Source organism: Hemitrygon akajei, chromosome 3, assembly GCF_048418815.1.
Source record: "Hemitrygon akajei chromosome 3, sHemAka1.3, whole genome shotgun sequence".
Lineage (NCBI taxonomy): Eukaryota > Metazoa > Chordata > Chondrichthyes > Myliobatiformes > Dasyatidae > Hemitrygon > Hemitrygon akajei.
In genome coordinates this window covers 204536355-204559869 of record NC_133126.1, presented here as the reverse complement: position 1 = coordinate 204559869, position 23515 = coordinate 204536355, and the positions used below count along the sequence as shown (strand labels likewise).

At 41.8% G+C, this 23515-nt stretch overlaps 1 protein-coding gene across 3 annotated transcripts in view; it reads left to right on the top strand.

The window, feature by feature from the left end:
* Nucleotides 1-23515, top strand: part of abcf3 (ATP-binding cassette, sub-family F (GCN20), member 3) — a 182753-nt gene that overhangs the window by 45378 nt on the left and 113860 nt on the right. For all 3 annotated transcript variants that reach the window (XM_073041715.1, XM_073041713.1, XM_073041714.1), the window contains exon 5: nt 7664-7761. In XM_073041715.1, coding sequence (XP_072897816.1) covers nt 7664-7761 — 98 coding nt within the window. The remainder of the gene's footprint in view (nt 1-7663; nt 7762-23515) is intronic.

Genomic DNA, 23515 nt, shown 5'->3' with positions numbered 1-23515 from the left:
ACAAATCTTACAAGTGCTACAACATGACATTTATTGCTGAAATCTGTTGACTCATCAACCTGGATAGAGAAGCTGTTGTATTTCAGTTTATCACATAAAACCTCTTCATCAATTCGTCGACTTATTGTACTATTTGAGTGAAATGTTTTCTATTTTTTTATTACACCTTGTCTTAACACAGGGTTAATAAAATATTAAAAAAAGACATAATAAATAACTAAACGAGAAAACCGTAAAAATACAAAAACTTCACAACACAATTTACTTCTAACCTACACAATCCACCTTTTGCAACATTTACAACAGTATATATAATAAAACAACAGTATATATAATAAAAACTAAATTAATTAAGTAGTGCAAAAGTAGAGGGGAAAAAAGTGAAGTGTTCATGGGTTCATTGTCCATTCAGAAATCTGATGGTGTAGGGAAAGAAGCTGTTCCTATGTGTTGAGTGTGTATCTTCATGTCCCTCTACCACCTCCTTGATGATAGGAACAAGAAGAAGGCATGTCCTGGGTGATGAGGATTCTTAATCAGTCCACAATCAGGTCCTTGGTCTCACTGATGTTGAGTACAAGGTTGTTGCTGCAACACCACTCAACCAGCTGACCTATCTTGCTCCTGTACGCCTCCTCGTCACCACCTGAAATTCTGCCAACAATAACTGGAGGAGATAGTTGGTGTCTTTTTCCCAGGGTAGATTTGTACATACTCAAAGGGCATAAGTTTAAGTTGGAAGGGGCAAAGTTTATAGGAGATATGGAGGGCAAGTTTTTATTTTCCTCTGTGGGGAGTTGCTTGGAAGGTGTTGCCAGCTGTGGTGCTGGCAGCAGATACTGTATGATAGCCCCAGTTGAGAGGCATTGACACAGACACATTTCAAGGCAGGCAATGCTGGAATATAGACCAGATGCATACAGTTGGGAATGTTTTAGATCAGCACCAAGGTCAGCATAGACATTGTGAGCTGAAGGGCCTGTTTCTGTGCGGTACTGTCAAAACTTCAGTACAAATTCAAAATTCAAGATTGTTTCCTGTCATTTCCTGTACGCAAGTGTAAATAAGTAATTGTTACTCTGAATCTGATGCAGCACAAAGATATAAATACATAATATATTTTGTACACATAGATTGATTGTATGTCCATAAAGTGACACTAGGCACATGAGTGTCTGTACATAAGGTGACAGACAGGAAGTAATAAAGTAGTGGTGGTTGGGGATGGAGAGTAGTGGGTGGAAGGTGTTGATCAGCTCTACTGCTTCGGGAAACTAACTGTTTTTGAGTCTGGTGGTCCTGGTCTGGGTGCCATTGTTTTCACTGATATTTGTTTCACAGGAAGACTGCAGAAAGTAACTTGATTGTCACTTTTGTGTTCTTGAGACTTTAAAGAAACTTCCACAGCTCTGTTCTGATACTTCACATGAATTTCTTCCCCTTATTAAGCAAACAAATTAACTTCCATCCCTAATTCCTTGTAACCCCCTAATTAGAAATACCAAAAGCTCAATGAATTGGTGTCAGCAAAAAAAAAACTTTTATAAATATCATAAACAGAAGAGGTTTGCAGATGCTGGAAATCCAGGGCAACACACACACAAAATGCAGGATTTCCCGGAGACTGGCCATTTTAATTCCATTCCTCTTCCCATTCTGACATGTCGATCCATGGTCTCTTCTACTGCCACAATAAGGACACCCATGTTGGAGGAACAACACCTCATATTCCGTCAAGGTAACCTCCAACCTGATAGTGTGAACATCAATTTCTCTACCTTCCAGTAATTTTTCCCTTTCCCTATTCCCTTGTCATCAATTCCCCACTCTTGCCTTCTTACTTCTTCTCCTCACCTGCCTGTCACCTCCCCTGGTGCTCCTCCACCTTCCTTTTATCCCATGGTCCACCCTGCTCTCCAATCAAATTCTTTCTTCTCCAGTCCTTTATCTTTTCCACCTATCACCTCACAACTTCTTATTACTCCAACTCCAATCCACCTAGGCTTTTAGCTTGTACTTCTTCCCCTCCCCCACATTATTTATTTCCATAGATGCTACCTGACCTGAGTTTCTCAGCATTTTAGCATGTGGTGCTTTTGATAAATATCATCTTGTTTTGATTTTGCAAATCGTTTGTGTATGCCCTAGGATTCCAAGCTCAAGATGCATTAGTAATATGTTTGCATACCACGCTTGCTCAGAGGCAACTTTAATTAAGTATCACTTGTTATTAGAATGTGTGATTAGTTGCAAAGGATGGAATTGGTCACAGTTACTCTGCATGGGGGTTTCTGAAATAAGAGAAACTCCACTGAAATTCAAAGTTTTGAGGGTTTATAGAAACATAGAAAACCTACGATACAATTCAGGACTTTTGGCTCACAATGCTGTGCCAAACATGTACTTACTTTAGAAATTACCTAAGTTTACCCATACCCTCTATTTTTCTAAGCTCCATGTACCTATTCAGGAGCCTCTTAAAAGACTCTATTGTATCTGCCTCCACCAGAATCGCCAGCAGCCCATTCCACGCAGTTGCCACTCGTTGCGTAAAATTTTTTTTAGCCCTGACATCCCTTCTGTACCTGCTTCTAAGCACCTTAATACTGTGCCCTCTCATGTTAGCCATTTCAGTCCTAGGAAAAAGCCTCTGACTATCCACACAATCAATGCCTGTCATCATCTTGTACACCTCTATCAGGTCATCTCTCATCCTCCGTTGCTCGAAGGAGAAAAGGCCAAGTTCACTCAACCTATTCTTGAAAGGCATGCTCTCCAATCCAGGCAACATCCTTGTAAATCTCTTCTGCACCCTTTCTATAATTTCCACATCCTTCCTATAGTGAAGTGACCAGAATAGAGCACAGTACTCCAAGTGGGGTCTGACCAGGGTCCTATATACCTGTAACATTACCTCTCAGCTCTTGAACTCAATCCCATGTTTGATGAAAGCCAATGCACTGTTTGCCTTCTTAACCACTCAGTCAACCTGCGCAGCAGCTTTGAGTGTCCTGTGGGCACAGACCCCAAGATCCCTCTGATCCTCCACACTGCCAGGAGTCCTACTATTAATACTATATTCTGCCATCATATTTGACCTACTAAAATGAACCACCTCACACTTACCTGGGTTGAACTCCATTTGCCACAAATCAGCCCAGTTTTGCATCATATCGATGTATCACTGTAAACTCTGAGAGCCCTCTGCACTATCCACAACACCTCCGACCTTTGTGCCATCAGCCACTTTACTAACCCATCCCTTCACTTCCTCATTTATGTCATTTATAAAAAATCATGAAGAGAAGGGGTTTCAGAACAGATGCCTGAGGCACACCACTGGTCACCGTGCAGAATATGACCTGTTTACAACCATTCTTTGCCTTCTGTGGACAGGTCAATTCTGGCTCCACAAAGCAAGGTCCCTTTGGATCCCATGCCTCCTTACTTTCTCAATAAACCTTGAATTTGATAAACCTTCTTAAATGGCTTGCTGAAATCCATATACACTACATCTCCTTCATCAACATGTTTAGTCACATCCTCAAAAAATTCAGACTCGTAAGGCCATGCTGACTATTCCTAGTCATATTATGCCTCTCCAAATGTTCATAAATACTGCCACTCAGGATCTTCTCCATCAACTTACCAACCACTGAAGTAAGACTCACTGATCTGTGATTTCCTGGGCTATCTGTACTCCCTTTCTTTGAATAAGGGAACCACATCTGCAACTCTCCAATCCTCTGGAACCTCTTCCATCCCTATTGATGATGCAAAGATCATTGCCAGAGGCTCAGCAGTCTCCTCCCTCACCTCCCATAGTAGTCTGTGGTATATCTCGTCTGGTCCCGGTGACTTTCAACTTTATGTTTTCCAAAAGCTCCTTTCTTAATGTCTATATGCTCAATTTTTTCAGTCTGTTGTAAGTCATCCCTTCAATCGCCAAAGTCCTTTTCCATAGTGAATACTGAAGCAAAGTATTCATTAAGTAACTCTGCTTTCTCCTCCGTTGTGTGAAATCTGGATCACTGGTTCAGTGAGTGGGGACAGAAGATGGACACAACTGGTAAGTAAGTTAACCATTTACTTACAGGACAGGATAGATACTAAACCTTCAGTAAACTATTCAAGTTAGACCCACACAATTTAAGTGTGTGCTCAAAGTGGAAGGACAAGACAGACATTAAGCATTTAGTAAACCCTACAACTTGCACCCTATTACAAATACTTATCTAAAGTATGCGCCTGGGCCCTCTCGTACTGCGCTACACTTCAGTTGTTTCCTGAGCACTGGTCACAACCCAGTCCATGGTGAGCTAGAGAGTAAAGAGAGATTGCTTGCTTTCAGCACATTGGATTTATACTCTACTAGCTCTGTGATGTCATGGGTATAATGGCAGCTGGTGGGAAGTCCTGCAGTGTTCATTGAATGGACCAGTCCATAGCTAGCACAAAGAGTGGTTTCCATGAACCAGTGTGATGGACACAGTGCAATAGGTGGGGAAGAGTTATGTCAGAATCAGGTTTATTAGCACTGATATATGTTGTGAAATTTGTTGTTTCATGACAGTGGTACAGTGCAATATGATAAAAATTACTATGTAATAATAAAAAATATAAAAAGAATAGATAGTATAAAATGAGATCAAAATAGTGAGATAGTGTCATGGGTTCATGGATGTTTCAGAAACCTCATGGTGATGGGGAAGAAGATGTTCCTAAAATGTTGAGTGTGTTTTCAGGTCCCTGTGCCTTTCCCTGGTGGTAGGAAGGAAAAGAGGGCATGTCCTGGATGCTGAGGGTCCTAATTGATGGATGCCCCCTTCTTGAGGCTTTACCTTTTGAAGATATCCTGGATGCCAATGCCCATGATGGAGTTGGCTGTGTCTGCAACCCTCTGCAGCTTTTTCCACTTCTGTGCATCGGTTCCCCTATACTAGACAGTGATTCAACCAGTTAGAATGCTCCCTGCAATACATCTGTGGAAGTTTGTGAGAGGCTTTGGTGACATACCAAGTCTCCTCAAACTATGATTGGAATATAGCCACTGTATTGCCTACTTTGTAATTACATCAATATGTTGGGCCCAGGATAGATCTTCAGAGATTTTGACTTCCAGGAACTTGAAACTGCTCACCCTTTTCACTGCTGATCCCTTGATGAGGACTGGTGTATGTTCCCTAGACTTCCCCTTCCTGAAGTCCACATCAACATGTTGGGTCCGTGATAGATCCTCAGAGATGTTGACACCCAGGAATTTGAAACTGTTCACCCTTCCTGCTGTTGATTCCTCACTGAGGCTGGTGTATATTTCCTCAACTTCCCCTTCTTACATTATTACTAATTGTATGAATGAGTTATATCATTTAATATGTTATTCCATCAAACCTTTAAATGATTTAATCTGCATTATTTCATCTGATGGCAATATAATATTAGACTTCTTAAAATTTAACTTGGCATCCATTCTATTTGTCTTCATTCATCTCTGAGGCAAGTGGATAAAGAAAACACAATCTGTGTATTTAAATTGTGGAACTGTGTTGATACATCTCTTGTTCTCCAGCAGTAGACTTTAGCTGGCAGATACCCTGCTCATTATGTTCCATAAGGTAGGTGAGTAGGGAGGTTAATTATATGAACTGCTGTGGTGAATGCCATGGGTGGCAGGTGGAGATGCATCCCTACCAAAGAAGGTGTAAGGTGCTCCTTCCCTCCACTTGTCTGCAGGTCACCCTTGGGCAAGGTATAGCACGTAATTAGACCACCCCCCACCCAAATCAGGGTCAAGTTAAGCAATGATGGTTGCATGGTGCATATCACAAGTCCTAGTTATATGACCACTGTTGCCAGTCAGACAGTCTCTGAAGGGTATTGATAATACTGGGGTCATCCATCTTGTAAAGACACTGCCTGGAAGAAGATGATGGCAAACCACTTCTGTAGAAAAGCTTGCCAACAATAATCATGGTCATGAAAAGACCATGTTCGCCCATGTCATATGACATGGAACGTTATGAACAAACAAAATGGTGAATCCCATAAAATTGCCAATGATAGATAGATAGATAGATAGATAGATAGATACTTTATTCATCCCCATGGGGAAATTCAACTTTTTTCCAATGTCCCATACACTTGTTGTAGCAAAACTAATTACATACAATACGTAACTCAGTAAAAAAAATGTGATATGCATCTAAGTCACCATCTCAAAAAGCATTAATAATAGCTTTAAAAAGTTCTTAAGTCCTGGCGGTAGAATTGTAAAGCCTAATGGCACTGGGGAGTATTGACCTCTTCATCCTGTCTGAGGAGCATTGCATCGATAGTAACCTGTCGCTTAAACTGCTTCTCTGTCTCAGGATGGTGCTATGTAGAGGATGTTCAGAGTTATCCATAATTGACCGTAGCCTACTCAGCGCCCTTCATGTTAAACTCTCCAGTACTTTGCCCACGACAGAGCCCGCCTTCCTTACCAGCTTATTAAGACGTGAGGCGTCCCTCTTCTTAATGCTTCCTCCCCAACACGCCACCACAAAGAAGAGGGCGCTCTCCACAACTGACCTATAGAACATCTTCAGCATCTCACTACAGACATTGAATGACGCCAACCTTCTTAGGAAGTACATTCGACTCTGTGCCTTCCTGCACAAGGCATCTGTGTTGGCAGTCCAGTCTAGCTTCTCGTCTAACTGTACTCCCAGATACTTGTAGGTCTTAACCTGCTCCACACATTCTCCATTAATGATCACTGGCTCCATATGAGGCCTAGATCTCCTAGACAACATCTTTCCTGTGTGTAGGCAGAAGAGATTAGTTTAGTTGGTCATTTGATTACTAATTTGTTTGGTTCAGCGCATCATTGTGGACTGAAGGGCCTGTACTATTCTATGTTCTCTGCTCTAAGTGTAGCCAGAGATGAGGAAGGACTGCACTTTGGGGTAAGGTGAGGTGATTCTGCATTTACAGAAGGTGAATGGTGGAGAGCAGCAAATCCATCACTGGGTTTTCTAGTTGCAATTGGTCGCACCACTCACAACCCTTTACATTGATGGCACAGCGGTGGAAACTACAAGCAGTTTCAAACACCTGGGAATACACATCCTGCACAAACTCTCATGGTCCCAGAACATATACTACTCAATCAGGAAAGCTCACCAACACCTCTACTTTCTGAGGAGGCTGAAGACAGTTTATGCGCATCTGCCCTTGCATCATTCTACAGATACGCAGTAGAGAGCATCCTGACAAGCTACATCACTGCATGGTATGGATTCTACACTGCAGTGGACAGGAGGGCTCAGCTACAATAGTCAAAACTGCCCATCGTATCATCAGCAGCAACCTACAAGCCATCAATGACATATGTACAGGAATGTGCTGGAAAAAGGCTAGTAAAATCTTGAAGGATCACACCCTCCTGCTCATAGATTTTTTTGACCCATTCCCATCTTTGAGAAGCCCACATAGCATCCATGCCAGGACCACCATACTCAAAAGTAGTTTCTTTCCCCTTCTCACACCCAACCACCACTGTTTTGTCATTTACATCAGTCACCTTATGCGTCACTTTATGGACGTACAATCATTCTATGTACATAAGCTCTCTGAATCTTGATTCCTGACTTAACCCATTTTTCATTCATTGTGATTTCAGACGGTAGATGCGAAGAAACTGGAGAAAGCTGAAGCCAGGCTGAAAGCAAAGCAGGAGAAGAGGACTGAGAAGAGTTCACAGAAGTCAGCAAGCCCCTTGTAAGTATTGAGCATGTCCATCTGTATGATTTGAGTGGCACTTTGCAGGTGCTGCAGCCGTTAGAGATAACATATCAGATTGATCTGCTTGAGATGTAGCTGCAGGGCATCCAGGATTGGGTGCTCAGTGTTGATTGTCCATTGTATCCAATAGTGTAAGGCCACCAGTGCAGGAGAAATTTTAAAGTGGAAAAGCCATTGCACTTGAACAGTTCCACTCTCCGGACCTCGTCCAGGTCCAGTGATACTGGTTGCCATCACAAATTGGTGTCTTTGTTGGTTGCTGTGATGACCATGGCATCTTCTGTGCTTACAGTGCCCTTCACTGTCCATGAAGTATTGCAGAATTGCCTTACTGGCCGTTGGAGATCATTGCTGATCTCACTAGTCCAGACTGCCGGAACAGACTGCACATGCTGGGACAGGCATGTCCCTGTCTTACTGGTTTATAGGCACGCCAGCTGCCATCACATGGTTAGTCCACCTGTTGAAATGGTGTAGTGGGGTGTAGCTACTGTTGCATGTGAACAGTTACTTGGAGCGATAGGTAGAGCTTAGTGTCAAGCTAACAGGCCTACAGTTTCCTTTCTGCTGCCTCCCACCCTTCTTAAATAGCGGAGTAACATTTGCAATTTTCCAGTCATCTGGTACAATGCCAGAATCTATCAATTCTTGAAAGATCATTGTTAATGCCTCCACAATCTCTCCAGCTACTTCCTTCAGACCCCGAGGGCGCATTCCATCAGGTCCAGGAGACTTATCCACCCTCAGACCATTAAGCTTCCTGAGCACCTTCTCAGTCATAATTTTCACTACACAAACTTCACTTCCCTGACACTCTTGAATGTCTGGTATACTACATATGTCTTCCACTGTGAAGACTGATGCAAAATACGCATTCAGTTCCTCTGCCAGCATGGTTTCCTGAAAGGAAAATCCTGCCTGACAAACCTACTGCAATTCTTTGAGGAATTACAAGCAGGGTAGACAAAGGAGATGCAGTAGATGTGGTGTACTTGGATTTTCAGAAGGCCTTTGACAAGGTGCCACACATGAGGCTGCTTAGCAAGATAAGAGTCCATGGAATTACAGGGAAGTTACTATCATGGGTGGAGCATTGGCTGGTCAGCAGAAAACAGAGTGGGAATAAAGGGATCCTATTCTGTCTGGCTGCTGGTTACCAGTGGAGTTCCACAGGGGTCGGTTTTGGGACCGCTGCTTTTTACTACATACGTCAATGACTTGGACTACAGTATTAATGGATTTTTGGTTAAATTTGATGATGATACAAAGATAGGTGGAGGAGCAGATAGTGATGAAGAAACAGAGAGCCTGCAGAGAGACTTGGATAGTTTAGGGGAATGGGCAAAGAACTGGAAAATGAAATACAATGTGGGAAAGTATATGGTCATGCACTTTGGTGGAAGGGACTATTATTTAGATGGGGAGAGAATTCAAAATGCAGAGATACAAAGGGACTTGCGAGTCCTTGTGCAAGATACCTAAAGATTAACCTCCAGGTTGAGTCGGTTGTGAAGAAGGCGAATGTAAGTTGGCATTTATTTCTAGAGATATAGAATATAAGAGCCGGGATGTGATGTTGAGGCACTTTCTAGACCACACTTGGAGTATTGTGTGCAGTTTTGGGCTCCTTATTTTAGAAAGGATATACTGACGTTGGAGAGGGTTCGGAGAAGATTCACGAGAATGATTCCAGGAATGAAAGGGTTACAGTATGAGGAATGACTGGCAGCTCTTGGGCTGTATTCCCTGGAGTTCAGGAGAATGAGGGGAGGGGGGGGGGGGGATCTCATAGAAAGATTCAGAATGTTAAAAGGCCTGAACAGATTAGATATGGCAAAGTTATTAGATATGGTAGGGGATTCTAGGACAAGAGGACACTCTGCCATCTCTGCATCTCTCATTACAATATCTCCAGAGACATTTTGTATTGGTCCTATATCTACCCTCTACTCTCTTTTACTCTTTATATACTTATAAAAGCTTACATCATCCAAATCATTGACTTGTAGAATAAAAAGAATCAGTCCTAATACAGACTCCTGTGGAAAACCTCTACTCACCAGCAGCCAGTCAAAAAAAGGCTCTTTTTTTCCCACAGGAATCTTTTTTGTAGGACCATGGGCTTGGAGCTTTTAAGCAGCCTCATGTATGGCACCTTGTCAAAGGCCTTCTGAAAATCCAAGTACACAACAATCGATTCTCCTTTGTTTAGCCTGCTTGTTACTTCTTCAAAGAATACCAACAGATTTGTGAGGCAAGATTTCCCCTTGCGGAAACAGTGCTGACTGCGGCCTATTTTACATGTGCCTTAAAGTATTCTAAGACCTCATCCTTAATAATTGACTCCAACATCTTACTAACTACTGAGGTCACACTGACTAGCCTGTAGTTTCCTTTCTTCTGTTTCTCTCACTTCTTGAAGAGTGGAGTAACATTTGCAATTTTTCAGTCTTCCAGAACTATCCCAGAATCTAGTGATTCTTGAAAGATCATTGTAAATGCCTCCACAATTTCTTCCGCCACCTGTTTCAGAACTCTGGTGTTTACACCATCTGGTCCAGGTGATTTACCTAACGTCAGACCTTTTAGTAGACGTCTGCTGCAACGCTGAGGCCAAGCTCAGGTTGGAGTAGCAACACCTCATATTTCATCTGGATAGCATCCAACCTGACGGCAAGAACATCAATTTCTCTAACTTCAACTAATTTCTCTTGCCTCCCTTGTTTTTTTGCATTCCCCATTCTGGCTCCCCTCTCACCCCTCTCTTACCTGCCCATTACCTCTCTCGTTCCCCTCCTCCTTTCTTTTCTCTCATGGCCCACTGTCCTAACAGATTCCTTTTTCTTTAGATTTTTACATCCTTCACCGATCTCCCAGTTTCTCATTTCATTCCACCACCCCCCCCCACCTCATCTGGTTTCACCTATCACCTTCCAGCTTGCACTCCTCCATTTGCTCCCACCTTCTCGTTCTGGCTTCTTCCCCTTTCCTTTCCAGTCCTGTCGGAGGGTCTTGGCCTGAAACATTGAACGTTTATTCCTCTCCATAAATGCTACTTGACCTACTGAATTCCTCCAGCATTTTGTGTGTGTTGCTCTGGATTTCCAGCATCTACAGAATCACTTATTAGAATCTGCAAGGTTTGTAAATAGTTTAAACACAGGAGATTCTGCAGATGTTGGAAATCCAGAGCAGCGCACACAAAGTGCTGGAAAAACTCAGCAGATCATGCAGAATCTATGGAAATGAATAAACTGTCAAAGTTTTGGGCCAAGTGCCTTCATCAGGACTTGAAAAAAAGATGGAAGATTTTAGATATTAAAGAAATGTGGAGGAGGAGGAGAAGGAGAACAAGGTAGAAGGTGATAGGTGAGGCCAGGTGGATGGGGGAGGGGGAGATGAAGGAAGAATCTGGGGAGTAAATGGAAACAGTTAAGGGGCTAGAGAAGAAGGAATCTAATATGAGAGGAGAGTGTACCATGGGAGAAAGGGAAGTGAGGGGGCTCCGGGGATAGGTGATAGGCAGGTGAAGAGGAAAGGAAAGAGGGGAGCCAGAGTGGGAAATAAAGGGAGGGGAAAAATCAGATTCTAAGCAGCATGTAACGAATTCTAACTCACCCCAGCCCTCCTATTGTAGGGCAGTGAGCTGCAGGCGAATAGTGCTTTGTGAGGAATGGAAAATTGACTAAGAAGAATTGCCTTCTGTTTGTACTCATTCGCCGGTCCAGGGATAATATTGGCACAGCTTTATGAGCAGTGTTTTTTAAAATATTTCTCTCAAAAAAAATAAGCCTCATCAGCTCTTTGGCTCCTGTGAGCAAGCATTCTGTCTCTTTGAAGTTACCCAGCATGTCCCAGTATTGCACTTTGTTTTTCCCAGTCTGATCAACTGTTATAGAAAGGTGTAGTGGAGCATTTTGGCCAGGAGCCCTTAAAATTCTAAAGATTAGCAGCAGTTATTAAAAATCCATCTTCTCCAGAGCATTCAGGTGTGATTCTACACTGCCATCATAGAGAGGATCCTCACCACTACTGTCTGGTTTGCTGCAGCATCCTCTCACAATATACAAAACTACAGCAAACTGTCAGGTCAGCAGAAATGGTCATTTGCTGCAGTCTACCATCACTACAGGATTTGTATGTATCTAGGACAAAGAATCAGGCAGGAAAAAAATCATTGCAGACACTACCGATCCTGCAAACTGCCTTTTCTAAAAGTTCCCTTCTTGTAAGTGCTATAGAGCTATTAAAACAAAACTTCACACTATCTTAAAAGTTTCTTGCCACAGACAGTTAACTTGATCGACCATTCTAGTTCATACCTCCCCATCCACCTCTGTCAATTGCACCCGTCACTGGACTGCACTATGAACACTTCACACAATTCTTATATTTGTATTTATGTATTCACATGTTATTCCATATCTGTACTTTATGTTTGATGTAATTCTTTGTTTTTTGTTATTGTTGAATGTTGTTTTTGTTGCATGCCACACCCTGACCAACACTCCACAGCAAATAACTAATACCTGTAAATGTATAAAGTGAATAAAGTTGATTGTCCTTTTTTGTCACATGTCTAGTGAAATGTACGATGAAGTGCATTATTTGAGTCAAGATTTGCTGGGGCAGCCTGCAAGTGTCATCACAGTTCTGCCACCAACATAGCTGTCCACATCTTTGGAGCTCCCAGGGAAAACTCACAGGGACAGTGTCCAAACTCTACAGATAACAGTGAGAGTTGATCCTTATCTTACAGCTGGTGCTGTAAAACTGTTACACTACCGCTGTGTTACCAGGCCATCCTTTCTGTGTCACAGAGAATGGATCGTGAATCCTCTGAATTTATTGGAGGACAGAAGGGAGCATTTGTAAAAAAAAAGCAGTTCGTAGGGTTAGTTGGGGAAAGTGGTAACAAAAATAGATGGAAACAGGAGGGGGAGACTGGGATCTGTTAAATGAAGAAGAGGAAAACAGGAGAATGAGCTGTGAAGAAAAATGTGAATGTAGCAGAATCGGGGTCTGACAAGAGGGAAAAGAAATTAATGGGGAGTCATTAAGATAAAGAGGCATAAGGAAATAGTTACTTGATGAACAAACTGTAAAACTGAGTGGTTTAGGCTAACCTTGCTGATTGTAATTTTGAGTTTGAAGATGACAGAGTCCTCATTGATGATAGATGAATGATAAGGAGGGTAAAATGGAGACCCTTAATGGGAACAATCTTTTCCCTTGGGTAGTGAAATCCAATACAAGGATTATAGGTTTAATGTGAGAGAGGAGAGATTTAAAAAGGGCCCAAAGGCCAACTTCTTCACCCATAGGGTGGTGAGTGTATGGAATGAGCTACTAGAGGAAGTGGTTGAGACAGGTACAATGGTTTATTTAAGAAACACTTGGATCTCCACATTGAAGGCGTGGAGCTTAGAGGATATGGGTCCAGCTGGGTGTGCGCTGTGGTCGCATGTTGGGCTGAAAGGCCTGTGGCTGTGCTGTTTTGCTCTGTGACTCTGTGACAGCATTCACATCCACTGTCTCTTGCTTGAGCATGAAAGATCAGGCTTATTGAAACTGGGCAGGGATTGTTATTGAAACTGGATATAACTATGGTTCCAACATCTTAAAATTTGGAAGGGAATTTCTCTAAGCTAACTGAAATAGCACAGTTTCCAAGTAACAAACATTTGTGATATAAAGACCTAAAATGTTTTGAGTGCTGAAAGTGGAAGATATTGTTTCATTTTATTTCTCTCTTGGAAGAATTGTAGAAGTATGTTTCTGGTTTAAAAGCTGATAAGTAGTGAGTTAACGTATAAACTTCAAAACACCCATGAAGTAGGTTTCTTCTGGACCTGCTGCCTGTGATGTGGTTAGTCCTCTTGCAGATTAAGTTATTGTAAGAAGTTGATGTTTTCTTTTCATATTCTTGTTTTTATATTTTAAGGGTAATACTGTGGGTTATTCATACTGCCAGATTTTTGGGTTATTTCAGGGTAACAAAAGTTTGAAACATTCCCAAGGCACAGTTTCTTTGAAAAGTCAAAAAAATTGGCAGATGCTGAAAATCTGAAATTAAAACAAGTTCAAATTCAATTTATTGTTATCTAACCATACACATGTATCCCACCAAATGAAACAATGTTTCTCGGGACCAAGGTGCGCAACACAGTACATATAACTCATAGACAACACACAAAGTAATGTTACCGCAAATAAATTAACAGGATAATACGGTGTGCATTTATGACACAAGTTAAAAAGTAAAGTATAGCACTGCTGGTGCTTCATGTGTGATGAGACCTGGTTGGTGGCAGGGAGTTCAGTAGTCTCACAGCCTAAGAGAAGAAGTTGCTTTCCATCGTAACCATTTTTGTTTTAATGCTACAGTACCTCCTTCCTGATGATAGGAGATCAAAGAGATTGTTGGACAGATGGGAGTGATTATTGACAATGCCAAAGGCCCTCCATATGCAGCGCTCCTGATAAATACCTCTAATTTGTGGAAGAGAGACCCTGAAGCTCCTCTCAGCAGTCCTTGCAGTCTTTTATAGGGACTTGCGGTCAAAATCTTTGCAATTCCTGTACCAGTTAGTGATGCAGCTGGTCAGGGCTCTCAATGGTACCCCATTAAAAAAAATGGTTAGAGTGGTGGGGAGGAGGGAGCTGCAATCACATCAATCTCCTTGGGAAGTGGAGACGCTGTTGTGCTTGACCAAAATACTGGAAACCGCTGGAGTAGCATCTGCCAAATGCAAAATAGTTTAAGCTGTACATGAAGATCCATCAAGTACAGTTCTAAGGAAATGTTTGACCTGAAACATTAATTGTATTTTAACCTTTAACCTCTTGACCTTTCCATTTTGCTGTGCTGAGTTGTCCCGAGAGAGAGATAAACTGTCTGACTCTCTCACTCTCACTCACTCAAACTCCTCCTTAAACTAGGCAATCAGCAAGACATCCCCAGCCTCTCACATAAAAATGATAATGGTGGTTGTCCATCATGTCTGACAATGACAGGAAACCTGTGCGGGAGAGTATTTATAGTGGAAAAACTAGGACAGTTCCTCTCTCTCGACCTCAGAAGTCCAAGTCCAGTGGTACAAAGAAATGTCACAAATTGGGGTCTTCCTTGGTTGCCGTGGATGACATGCCTTGTGATTCCCTTTGCTTTCCATGGAGCATTACAGTACCACCTTCATAACCATTGGATCTCACTGCTGGAGCTAACCTCGCATGCTAGGAAAGGCATGTCCCTATCTCATCAGGGTATGAGGCCTGCAGGCTGCCCTCACCTGGTTTAGCCAGTGTACTGGGCTCTTGTTACTTGGAGACACTTGCGAGAGCTGAGTGTCCGGTGGGGACCAAAGGTGAGTAAGCTGCCCCAGAATAGACATGACAAGCCCCTTCATCAGAGATGCTATCCTCTCTCTAGACACCCCATACACCCCTCCTCCCAAAAAAAAACTTATTTATAGAGCACTTTTCATATGGACAATGTAGTTCAAAGTACTTTACAATGTAATAACGTGCAAACAATTAAAAAAAACATGAAAATAAAAGAAAAAATATGTCAGGTAAAAGCAAGATTAAATAAATTAGTTTTGAGCAGGTTTTTGAATGTATCAACTGAGTGAACTGATCTTTCAAGAATCACCCGGTTCTGGAATGGTTTCTGAGGACTAGAAAATTGCAAATGTCACTGACCTCCTGAAGAAGGGAGGGAGGCAGAGGAAAGGAAACTATAGGCCAATTAGCCTAGCTTCAGTGGTTGGAAAGATGTTGGAATCCATTATTAAGGCTGAGGTTTTTGGGGTACTTGGACCAAAGTCAGTGTGGTTTCCTCAAGAGAAAATCTTGCCTATCGAATCTGTTGGAAATCTTTGAGGAAATAACACTCACAAAATGCTGGAGGAACTCAGCAGGTCAGGTGGCATTTAGTTAAATGAAAAAAGAGGTGCTGTTTTGGGCCGAGACCCTTCATCACGACTGGAAAGGAAGAGGAAAGCAAACCAGAATAAAAAATTTGGGGAGGGGGAAAGAGGATAGCTAGGAAGTGATGGCAGAAGACGTGGGTAGAAAAGTTAAGGAGTTGGAGCAGAAGGAATCCAATGGAGAGGAGAGAGGACCACAGAAGAAAGGAAGGAGGAGGGAACCCAGGGGAAGTAATGAGCAGGTAAGAAGAGGTGAAAGGTCAGTGTGGGGAATAGAAGGAGGGAGAGAGGAAAAATACTTTTTCACCAGAAAGAGAAATGGACATTCTTGCTATCATGCCATCAGGTTGAAGGCTACCGAAGTATTGCCCCTCCATCCTGAAGGTGGCCTCACCTTGGCAGAAGAAGAGGTCATGACTGACATGTGGGAACATGAATGGGAATCAGAGTTAAAATGTTTGGCCACTGGGAAGTTTCACTTTGACAGATGGAGCAGAGTTCTCAATGAAGCAGTACCTGATGGGTCTCACCAATGTAGTGGAGGCTATATTGGGACCATTGGAGACAATAGACAGCCTCAGCAGATTCACGGGTGAAGTGTTGCCTCACTTGGAAGGACTGTTTGGGGCCCAAATCGTGGTGAGAAAGGAAGTGAATGGGCAGGTGTAGCACTTCGGCAGTTTGCAGCGTCGTGCAGGAGTGAGATTAGTGGGGAGGGATGAATGAGCAAGGGAATTATGGAGGGAGAAATCCCTGTGAAAAGTAGTGTAGGAAATGATGTGTTGGATGTGGAGGCTGATGTGGTGGTAGGTAAGGACAATAGGAACTCTTATCACTGTTTCGGCAGTGGGAAGATGGGGTGAGTGCATTTCGCAGATGTATGGGAAATGGAGAAGATGCAGGTCAGGTCAACATCAGTAATGAAGGACAGGAAGGCCTTATCCTGGAAACAAATGTGGTGGAGGCAAAGGATCAACAAAAGATAGTCAGTGGATGTTGTTTACAGAGGTACCGAGGAGATGTCAGGGGTAAGTTTTCTTACACAGAGGGCGTTGAGTGCGTGGAATGGGCTGCCGGCAACGGTGGTGGAGGTGGAAATGATAGGGACTCTTAAGAGACTCCTGGATAGGTACGTGGAGATTAGAAAAATAGAGGGCTATGGGTAAGCCTAGGTAGTTCTAAGGTAAGGACATGTTCGGCACAGCTCTAGGGGCCGAAGGGCCTGTATTGTGCTGTAGGTTTTCTATGTTCTATGTACTTGGAATTTCAGAATGTTTTTTTTTTAAAATTTTTTTATTAGTTTTTCAAAACATTTTACAAAATTAAATACCCCAAATCCCAATGAGGAGCATTAATACAGTGCAAGATTAAGCATACAATAACAATATGCTACAAAGGAAGAGAATTTAACAAAAAAGCACCTAAATTAAAGACAAGTGAGCTTGGTGTCCTCCCCAAGCCCCACAACACAAGAAAAAAAACAACAACTCCAGACCAACCACCACACAGTATAAAGAGTATAAGTCCGGACAGTCAAACTCCCAGACTGTGAATACACTTAGCAACAGAGGATAATAATGCCTACTACCAGAAAAAAAAAGGGAGCTGGAAGCAAGGGACCGAAAAGAAGAAAAAAAAAAGAGAAACAAAAAAACCCTAGTCAGGAGGAAGGTTATGAAAGTACTCGATAAAAGGTCCCCAGACCTTATGGAACTTTAGATCCGAATTAAGAACACAACGAATATGAGTTTCTTGGAGGAAAGCAATGTCAGCTTTGAGTTGTTTAATATGTGAGAATACCTTCCTCCTTTTAACAGGGTGGTTCAATCCCTTTACATTCCAGCTCACAAATTTAAGTGCACTAGCCATTATCAATTACTAATGCATAAAAGGCAGCAGGCATATAAAAAGTCAAGCAGTACAATAGCAGTCTGGGAGCAGAGATGTAAACATAGATTCGTAAGGTCAAAATATAAACATGTCCTAAGCAATAAAGAGATGTTGGAACTGGAAAATCCACCCCACCCGCACAACCCAAAACTAGACGGCTATCAAAACAAGTAGCTAGCTCTACCAAAAAAATTAATCCAAATACAACTTCCAGATCTGTGTCATTAACAACAGTTCCGTATAAATACTATAGCAAATAATAACTAGTTTATGCACTAGAAAACATAACTACAGATTAGAACACCTTCTGCAGAAATATAAAACTTAATACAGAGAAAATCGGAAGAAAACCAAAACTAACCTACCCGCGAAAAATTATAGAAGAATAAAGTAAGAGAAAGGGGAAAAAAAAGGTAAGAAGGAAAAAGAAAAAAGAAGAGGAAGGGGAAAATTATAAATTCAAGACGAGTATTTATCAACTGTTTACAGAGGAGGGAGAAAAAAATTCAAAGATTAGAAAAAAAAGGGGTGAAGAAAAGAAAAAGATAAAATAAATAAATATTTAAAACAAAGGAAAAATAAATCGGCAGTTGAACTGTGAACCGACAAACAGGGAGGCCTTCACTAAAGACTTCGAACCTCCAAAACAAGTTAGAGTTAGTTGTAGAGCTCTGTAGGTAAAGTTATACAAGAATAAAAATAGATTACACATACACCAAATCCCGGGAGAGATTGTTAACAGCCCTTAAAGTTTCAATGAATAATGTCTGAGTGATTCAAGTGAATTCCGAGTCCAAAGAAAGTAATTTTACTACGAGGAGTACTTATCCACCATTTTAGGAGGTCCGATCAGATTCCGAAGATGACTGGATAGCCGGAAGACTTGCCATAAATGCTTCAGCTTCCTTCGCTGATTTGAACCACTTGAATTTCCCGGTATTAAGCTTGATTCGTAGATCAGCAAGGTTACGAAGGGAAGGTTTGAAACCACGATCAAAAAGCACTTTCATTGCACCTTTAAACTCAGCGCGCATCTTTAAGGTCTGGGGTGCAAAATCTTCCACAAAGCGAATGGTTGTATCCTTGAAAGGAAGCAACCCCCTGCGACGTGCCTCTACAATCAGACTGTGTTTTACCTGGTATTGATGGAAACACAAGATTACTGGTCGCGGGCGGGAGCCCAGAATTCCGGGGGGAACGTAAACTCTGTTTGCCCGTTCGAGCTCGGGCGGCTTCGGAAGCAAATCTTTCCCGAATAACTCACAGAGAAACTCGGCGAAAAACTTCACGGTTGATCCCTTTTCAGTCGCCTCTGGTAATCCCAGAATTCTGATATTGCAGCGTCTGCTACGATTTTCGAGATCCACCATTTTGGAAAGAAGTTTATTAGATTTTTCCTCTAAGCTGGAACAGAGAGTCTCCAAGTATCGAACACGACTCTCTAAACCTTCAGAAGTCGAATCGATGCGAGATAAGTGTTCAGCATGTTTGTCCACTTTATCGTTGAACCGATCCAGTTTGTCTTCTAACTGTTTGAAAGCGGTTTTAAATTCCTTTAAGATTTCGTCTCGGAGCTTTCCAAGCGCAACCAGCGTCTCGTCCGACGGGGTCATAGTTTCTTTTCTCCCGGATTTAGAACTCTTGCTAGACATTGTAAGTTAGATATATTCACAGGCAAGTAAGAGATACCGAAATAATTCCTAAGGTTTAAAAAATGAAGACATTTAGTGCAAAGATAGCGACAGTAACGGAACAAAAGTTCGGGCAGCTAAACAATCGCCATCTTACCGGAAGTCAGAATGTTTTTGACAAGGTGCCATATATATTATGTTGCTTAAAAGATAAGAGCCCATGGTATTACAGGAAAGATGCCAGCATGGACAGAGGATTGGCTGACTGTTAGGAGGCAAAGATACATATATGTGTGTGTATATATATGAGTGGACATGGAGAAGATATTCCTGCAGTGGACACAATCTGTACTTTTTATTTAATTTATAGTTTTTATTACTAGGTATTACAATGTACTGCTGCTGCAAAACAACAAATTTAATGACATATGCTAGTGATATTAAACTTGATTTTGATTCTGTATTGATGACTCTGGTCAGGTTACCGATGATACAAAGATAGATGTAGAGGCAGGTAGTTTTGAGGAAGCAGAGAGTCTGCAGACAGAATGGAGAATGGGCAAAGAAATAGCAGATGGAATATAGTGTAGGGAAGTGTACGGTCATGCACTTCAGTAGTATGAGTAAAAATGTAGATTATTTTCTAAGTGGGGAAAATATTCCAGATTCAGAGGTGCAAAGGGGCTTGGGAGATTCGCTAAAGGTTAACTTGCAGGCTAAGTTTGGTGGTAAGGAAGGAAAATGCATTGTTAGCATTCATTTTGAGAGGACTATGATATACTGCAAGGATGATATACTGCAACCTACTGCAAGGTTCAGGCTTTATAAGGCATTGTTCAGACCCCACTTGGAGAATTGTCAACAGTTTTTGGTCTCTTATCTAAGAAAGGATGTGCTGGCATTGGAGAGGGTCCGGAAGAGGTTCATGAGAATGATTACGAGAATGAAAAGGTTAATGTATGAGGAACGTTTGATGGCTCTGGGTCTGTACTCACTGGAATTTAGAAAAATGAGGGGACCTCATTGAAACCTATTGAACATTGAAAAGCCTATATAGAGTGGACATGGAGAAGATATTCCAGCAGTGGAGGAGTCTAGGACCAGATGGCACAGTCTCAGAATAGAGGAATGTCCTTTTAAGACAGAGATGAAGAGGATTCTTTTTTAGCCAGAGGTTGATGAATCTGTGGAATTAATTGCCACAGAGGCTGTGGAGTCTGAATCATTGAATATATTTAAAACAGAAATTGATGGGTCTTGATTTGTCATGCTGTCAAAGGTTACGGTGAGAAGGCAGGAGAGTTAATTAATTAGACATGATGGAATGACAGAGCAGACTTGATGGGCCAAATGGCCTTATGGAGTCTACATTCTTTATAGTTTTACGTATTGTATTCCACACTTTAGGAGGTTCAAAAAAAGCTGAGCTGCCAATTACCTTTTGAGGGAGATTATTTAAATTTAAGAGACCGCTGGAAGTACACTTGAGAACTCAAGCAGGATTATAAAACAAAACTGATTCTGTGTGTACTCCAGTCCCAGACTATTAAGAGCTTTAAATAACAAGTAAGAGAACTTTAAAATCAATTCTAAGAGATCCAGGAAGCCAATACAGAGTAGCTAGGGTGAGAGTAGTATGATTCCTCATCCTGGTTTTAATTAAAAGCTTAGCAGCAAAGTTCTGAATGAGTTAAAATTTGTAAATAGATTGCTTTGGAAGGCCAGTAGAAAGTGTATTCCACGAATCTAATTCATTGCATATAAAGGTGTGAATTAGTTTTTCAGCATCATTAAGTGACAGAAACAGACGTAACTTTGCAATATTTCTGAAGTGTAGAATATCTGAGGTATTCGATTTGTATGACTCACCCGTGCACACCATCTCTGTACCTTGTTTTCTCACCACTGCAGTGTCCTTGAGTGTTTTACTGAGGAGCCTCATTTGGTCAATCGGTTTATTATTGTTAGACATACAGTGAAAAGCTTGTTGTATTGGCAGATGCTCCCCCAGCTGATACGTATCTCCAGCACTTTGTTTTTATTTCAGATTTCCACTATCTGCAACTTTTTAACATTTTGTAGTGTAGTAGTTAGTGCAATGTTATTACAGCTTGGGGCATTCATTTTGAGAATCCTTTGTAAGGAGTAGAGATGTTTTCCTCATTACAGCGTGGATTTCCTCCGGGTGCTCTAGTTTCCTTCCAGATTCTAAAGACATCCCAGTTATTAGGTTAATTGCTCATTTTATTGTAGAGCACAGAGCAAGCCCTCTGTTCAAACAGCAACCAACCATTTAACCCTGTCCTAATCACAGGAGAACTCATCATAACAAATTACACCTTTGGACTGTGGGAGGAAAGTGGAGCCGTCGGAGGAAACCTTTCTTTCTTCAGGAAGAAAATAGGCTAGTGTTAAATGGGTGTGTTGCTGGGCAGTGCGGATCATTGCTGCGGAAGGGCCTGTTCTGTAGTGTATCTCTAAATAAATAAAAATGGTTGGGTTGAGTTGTTCTCTAATCTTGGCAAATTATTGCAAGCATTCCATCACCGTGCAAAGAGATATCATCAGTGCATGACTGTTCAACAATCAGCAGTGCACTTTGCTTTATAGCAGCAGTACTTTGTAATTTTTGCATTTTTATTATCATTTACTACAGTAAGAAATATATTCATTAAATAAGTTATGCAAAATGAGAGCAAAACATAGTGAAGTGGTGTACATGAGTTCATTGTCCATTCCAAAACATAATGGAGGAGAAGAAGTTGTTCTTGAAACATGGAGTGTTTGCCTTCAGGCTGCTGTATCTCCTCCCTGGGGGTAGCAATGAGAAGAGAATATGATCTAGGTCAGGTTTTCTCAACTGGGGTTCTGCGAGAGGTTGCTTGGGGTTTTGCAAGAGATTGTGCTGGAAAAAAAACCATTTTTTGAACTTCACATGACACGCGATGCTAGCGCTTGCAGTGGTAGGCAGTGACCGAGCAGCCCTGTTAGTAATCACATTAGAGATCTCTCAGCCCAGTCTGGCAGGGCACAGTAGGACCGTGTTTGTTTGCTTGAGTCCGTTCTCAGTTTTTGAAGCAAGAAAGGGGAGGCCATTGATAATTGATGAGCGTTGTATTGCACAGAGAAGCTGATGAGAAGTGTGAAGTGAATTTTCGGAGCATTGAATGGAATCATCCATTTTTATATTTTATGAACCCCTGTGTTTTACAGATGTGTTTAATGGTCCAGTGTGGTGATTTTTGAATTACGATCTTCTGAGTCATTTCACTGCACTAGAGCAACAACGGACACAAAAAAAGTCCGTCTTTACAATGAAAACTATTTATCAGTGGGTTTTACACGGACCGGTGACCCATGTCATCCGATTCCACTGTGCCTAGTCTATGACAAACAACTTACAGATGCAGCAATGGCTCCAGCAAAATTGAAAAGACACTTAACTACAAATCACAGCCACATGATGCATAAAAGTGCTATTGGAATCTCAAAGCAAACAACATAAAGCTTTTATCAGTAAAGTCACAGTCAGTAAAAAGAACCAGCAATTAAGTTGTTTAAGTAGCAGAACTTATTACCCAGAAAAGGAAAAGTCGCACGATAAGTGAGAATGTAATAATGCTAGCATGTAAAATCATAGTGGGTAAAATGCTAGGACAAGATGCACTACAAGATATTGAAAAGGTTTCGTGTTCAATGGTGATGATGGCTGGTTCTTTGCTTGCAAAGATCAGGAGGGAAGAAGGGTTCTCAGATGAGAAGGCATAATCTTTGGTGACTGTAGAGGCTAATTCTGGTTCTGAAGATTCTGAAACAGTAGGGACATGGGAACTGTTGGGATGCTGGCGCTTGGGTAGAAGGATCCTTCCTGATTCTCCTCTTCTCATCAGCAGTCGCTGTTCTGGATTCCTCAAAATTCTTGGCTACGCCGTGGAACAGAGTTCTCCAGTGGTCTCAGTCACAAGCCAGCTGCTGCCCATTGTTGACCTCGATATTTGACTGAGAGAGCTGCTGCTTAAGTTGGTCTTTGTACCTCTTGCGCGGGGCACCGCGATCTCTCTTGCCCTGAGAGAGTTCTCCGTAGAGTACTGTTTTCAGTAATGTGAGTTGTCTATGTGAGACACGTGGCCTGGCCAGCAGAGCTGCTGAGCAGCAAGGTGGCTTCAATACTTGGAAATTGAACCTCATTGTTGGAGACACGATCCTGCCAACTGATATCCATGATGGAGCAGAAGCAGCGCTAATGGAAGCACTCGAGCAACTGGATTTGCTTGCAGT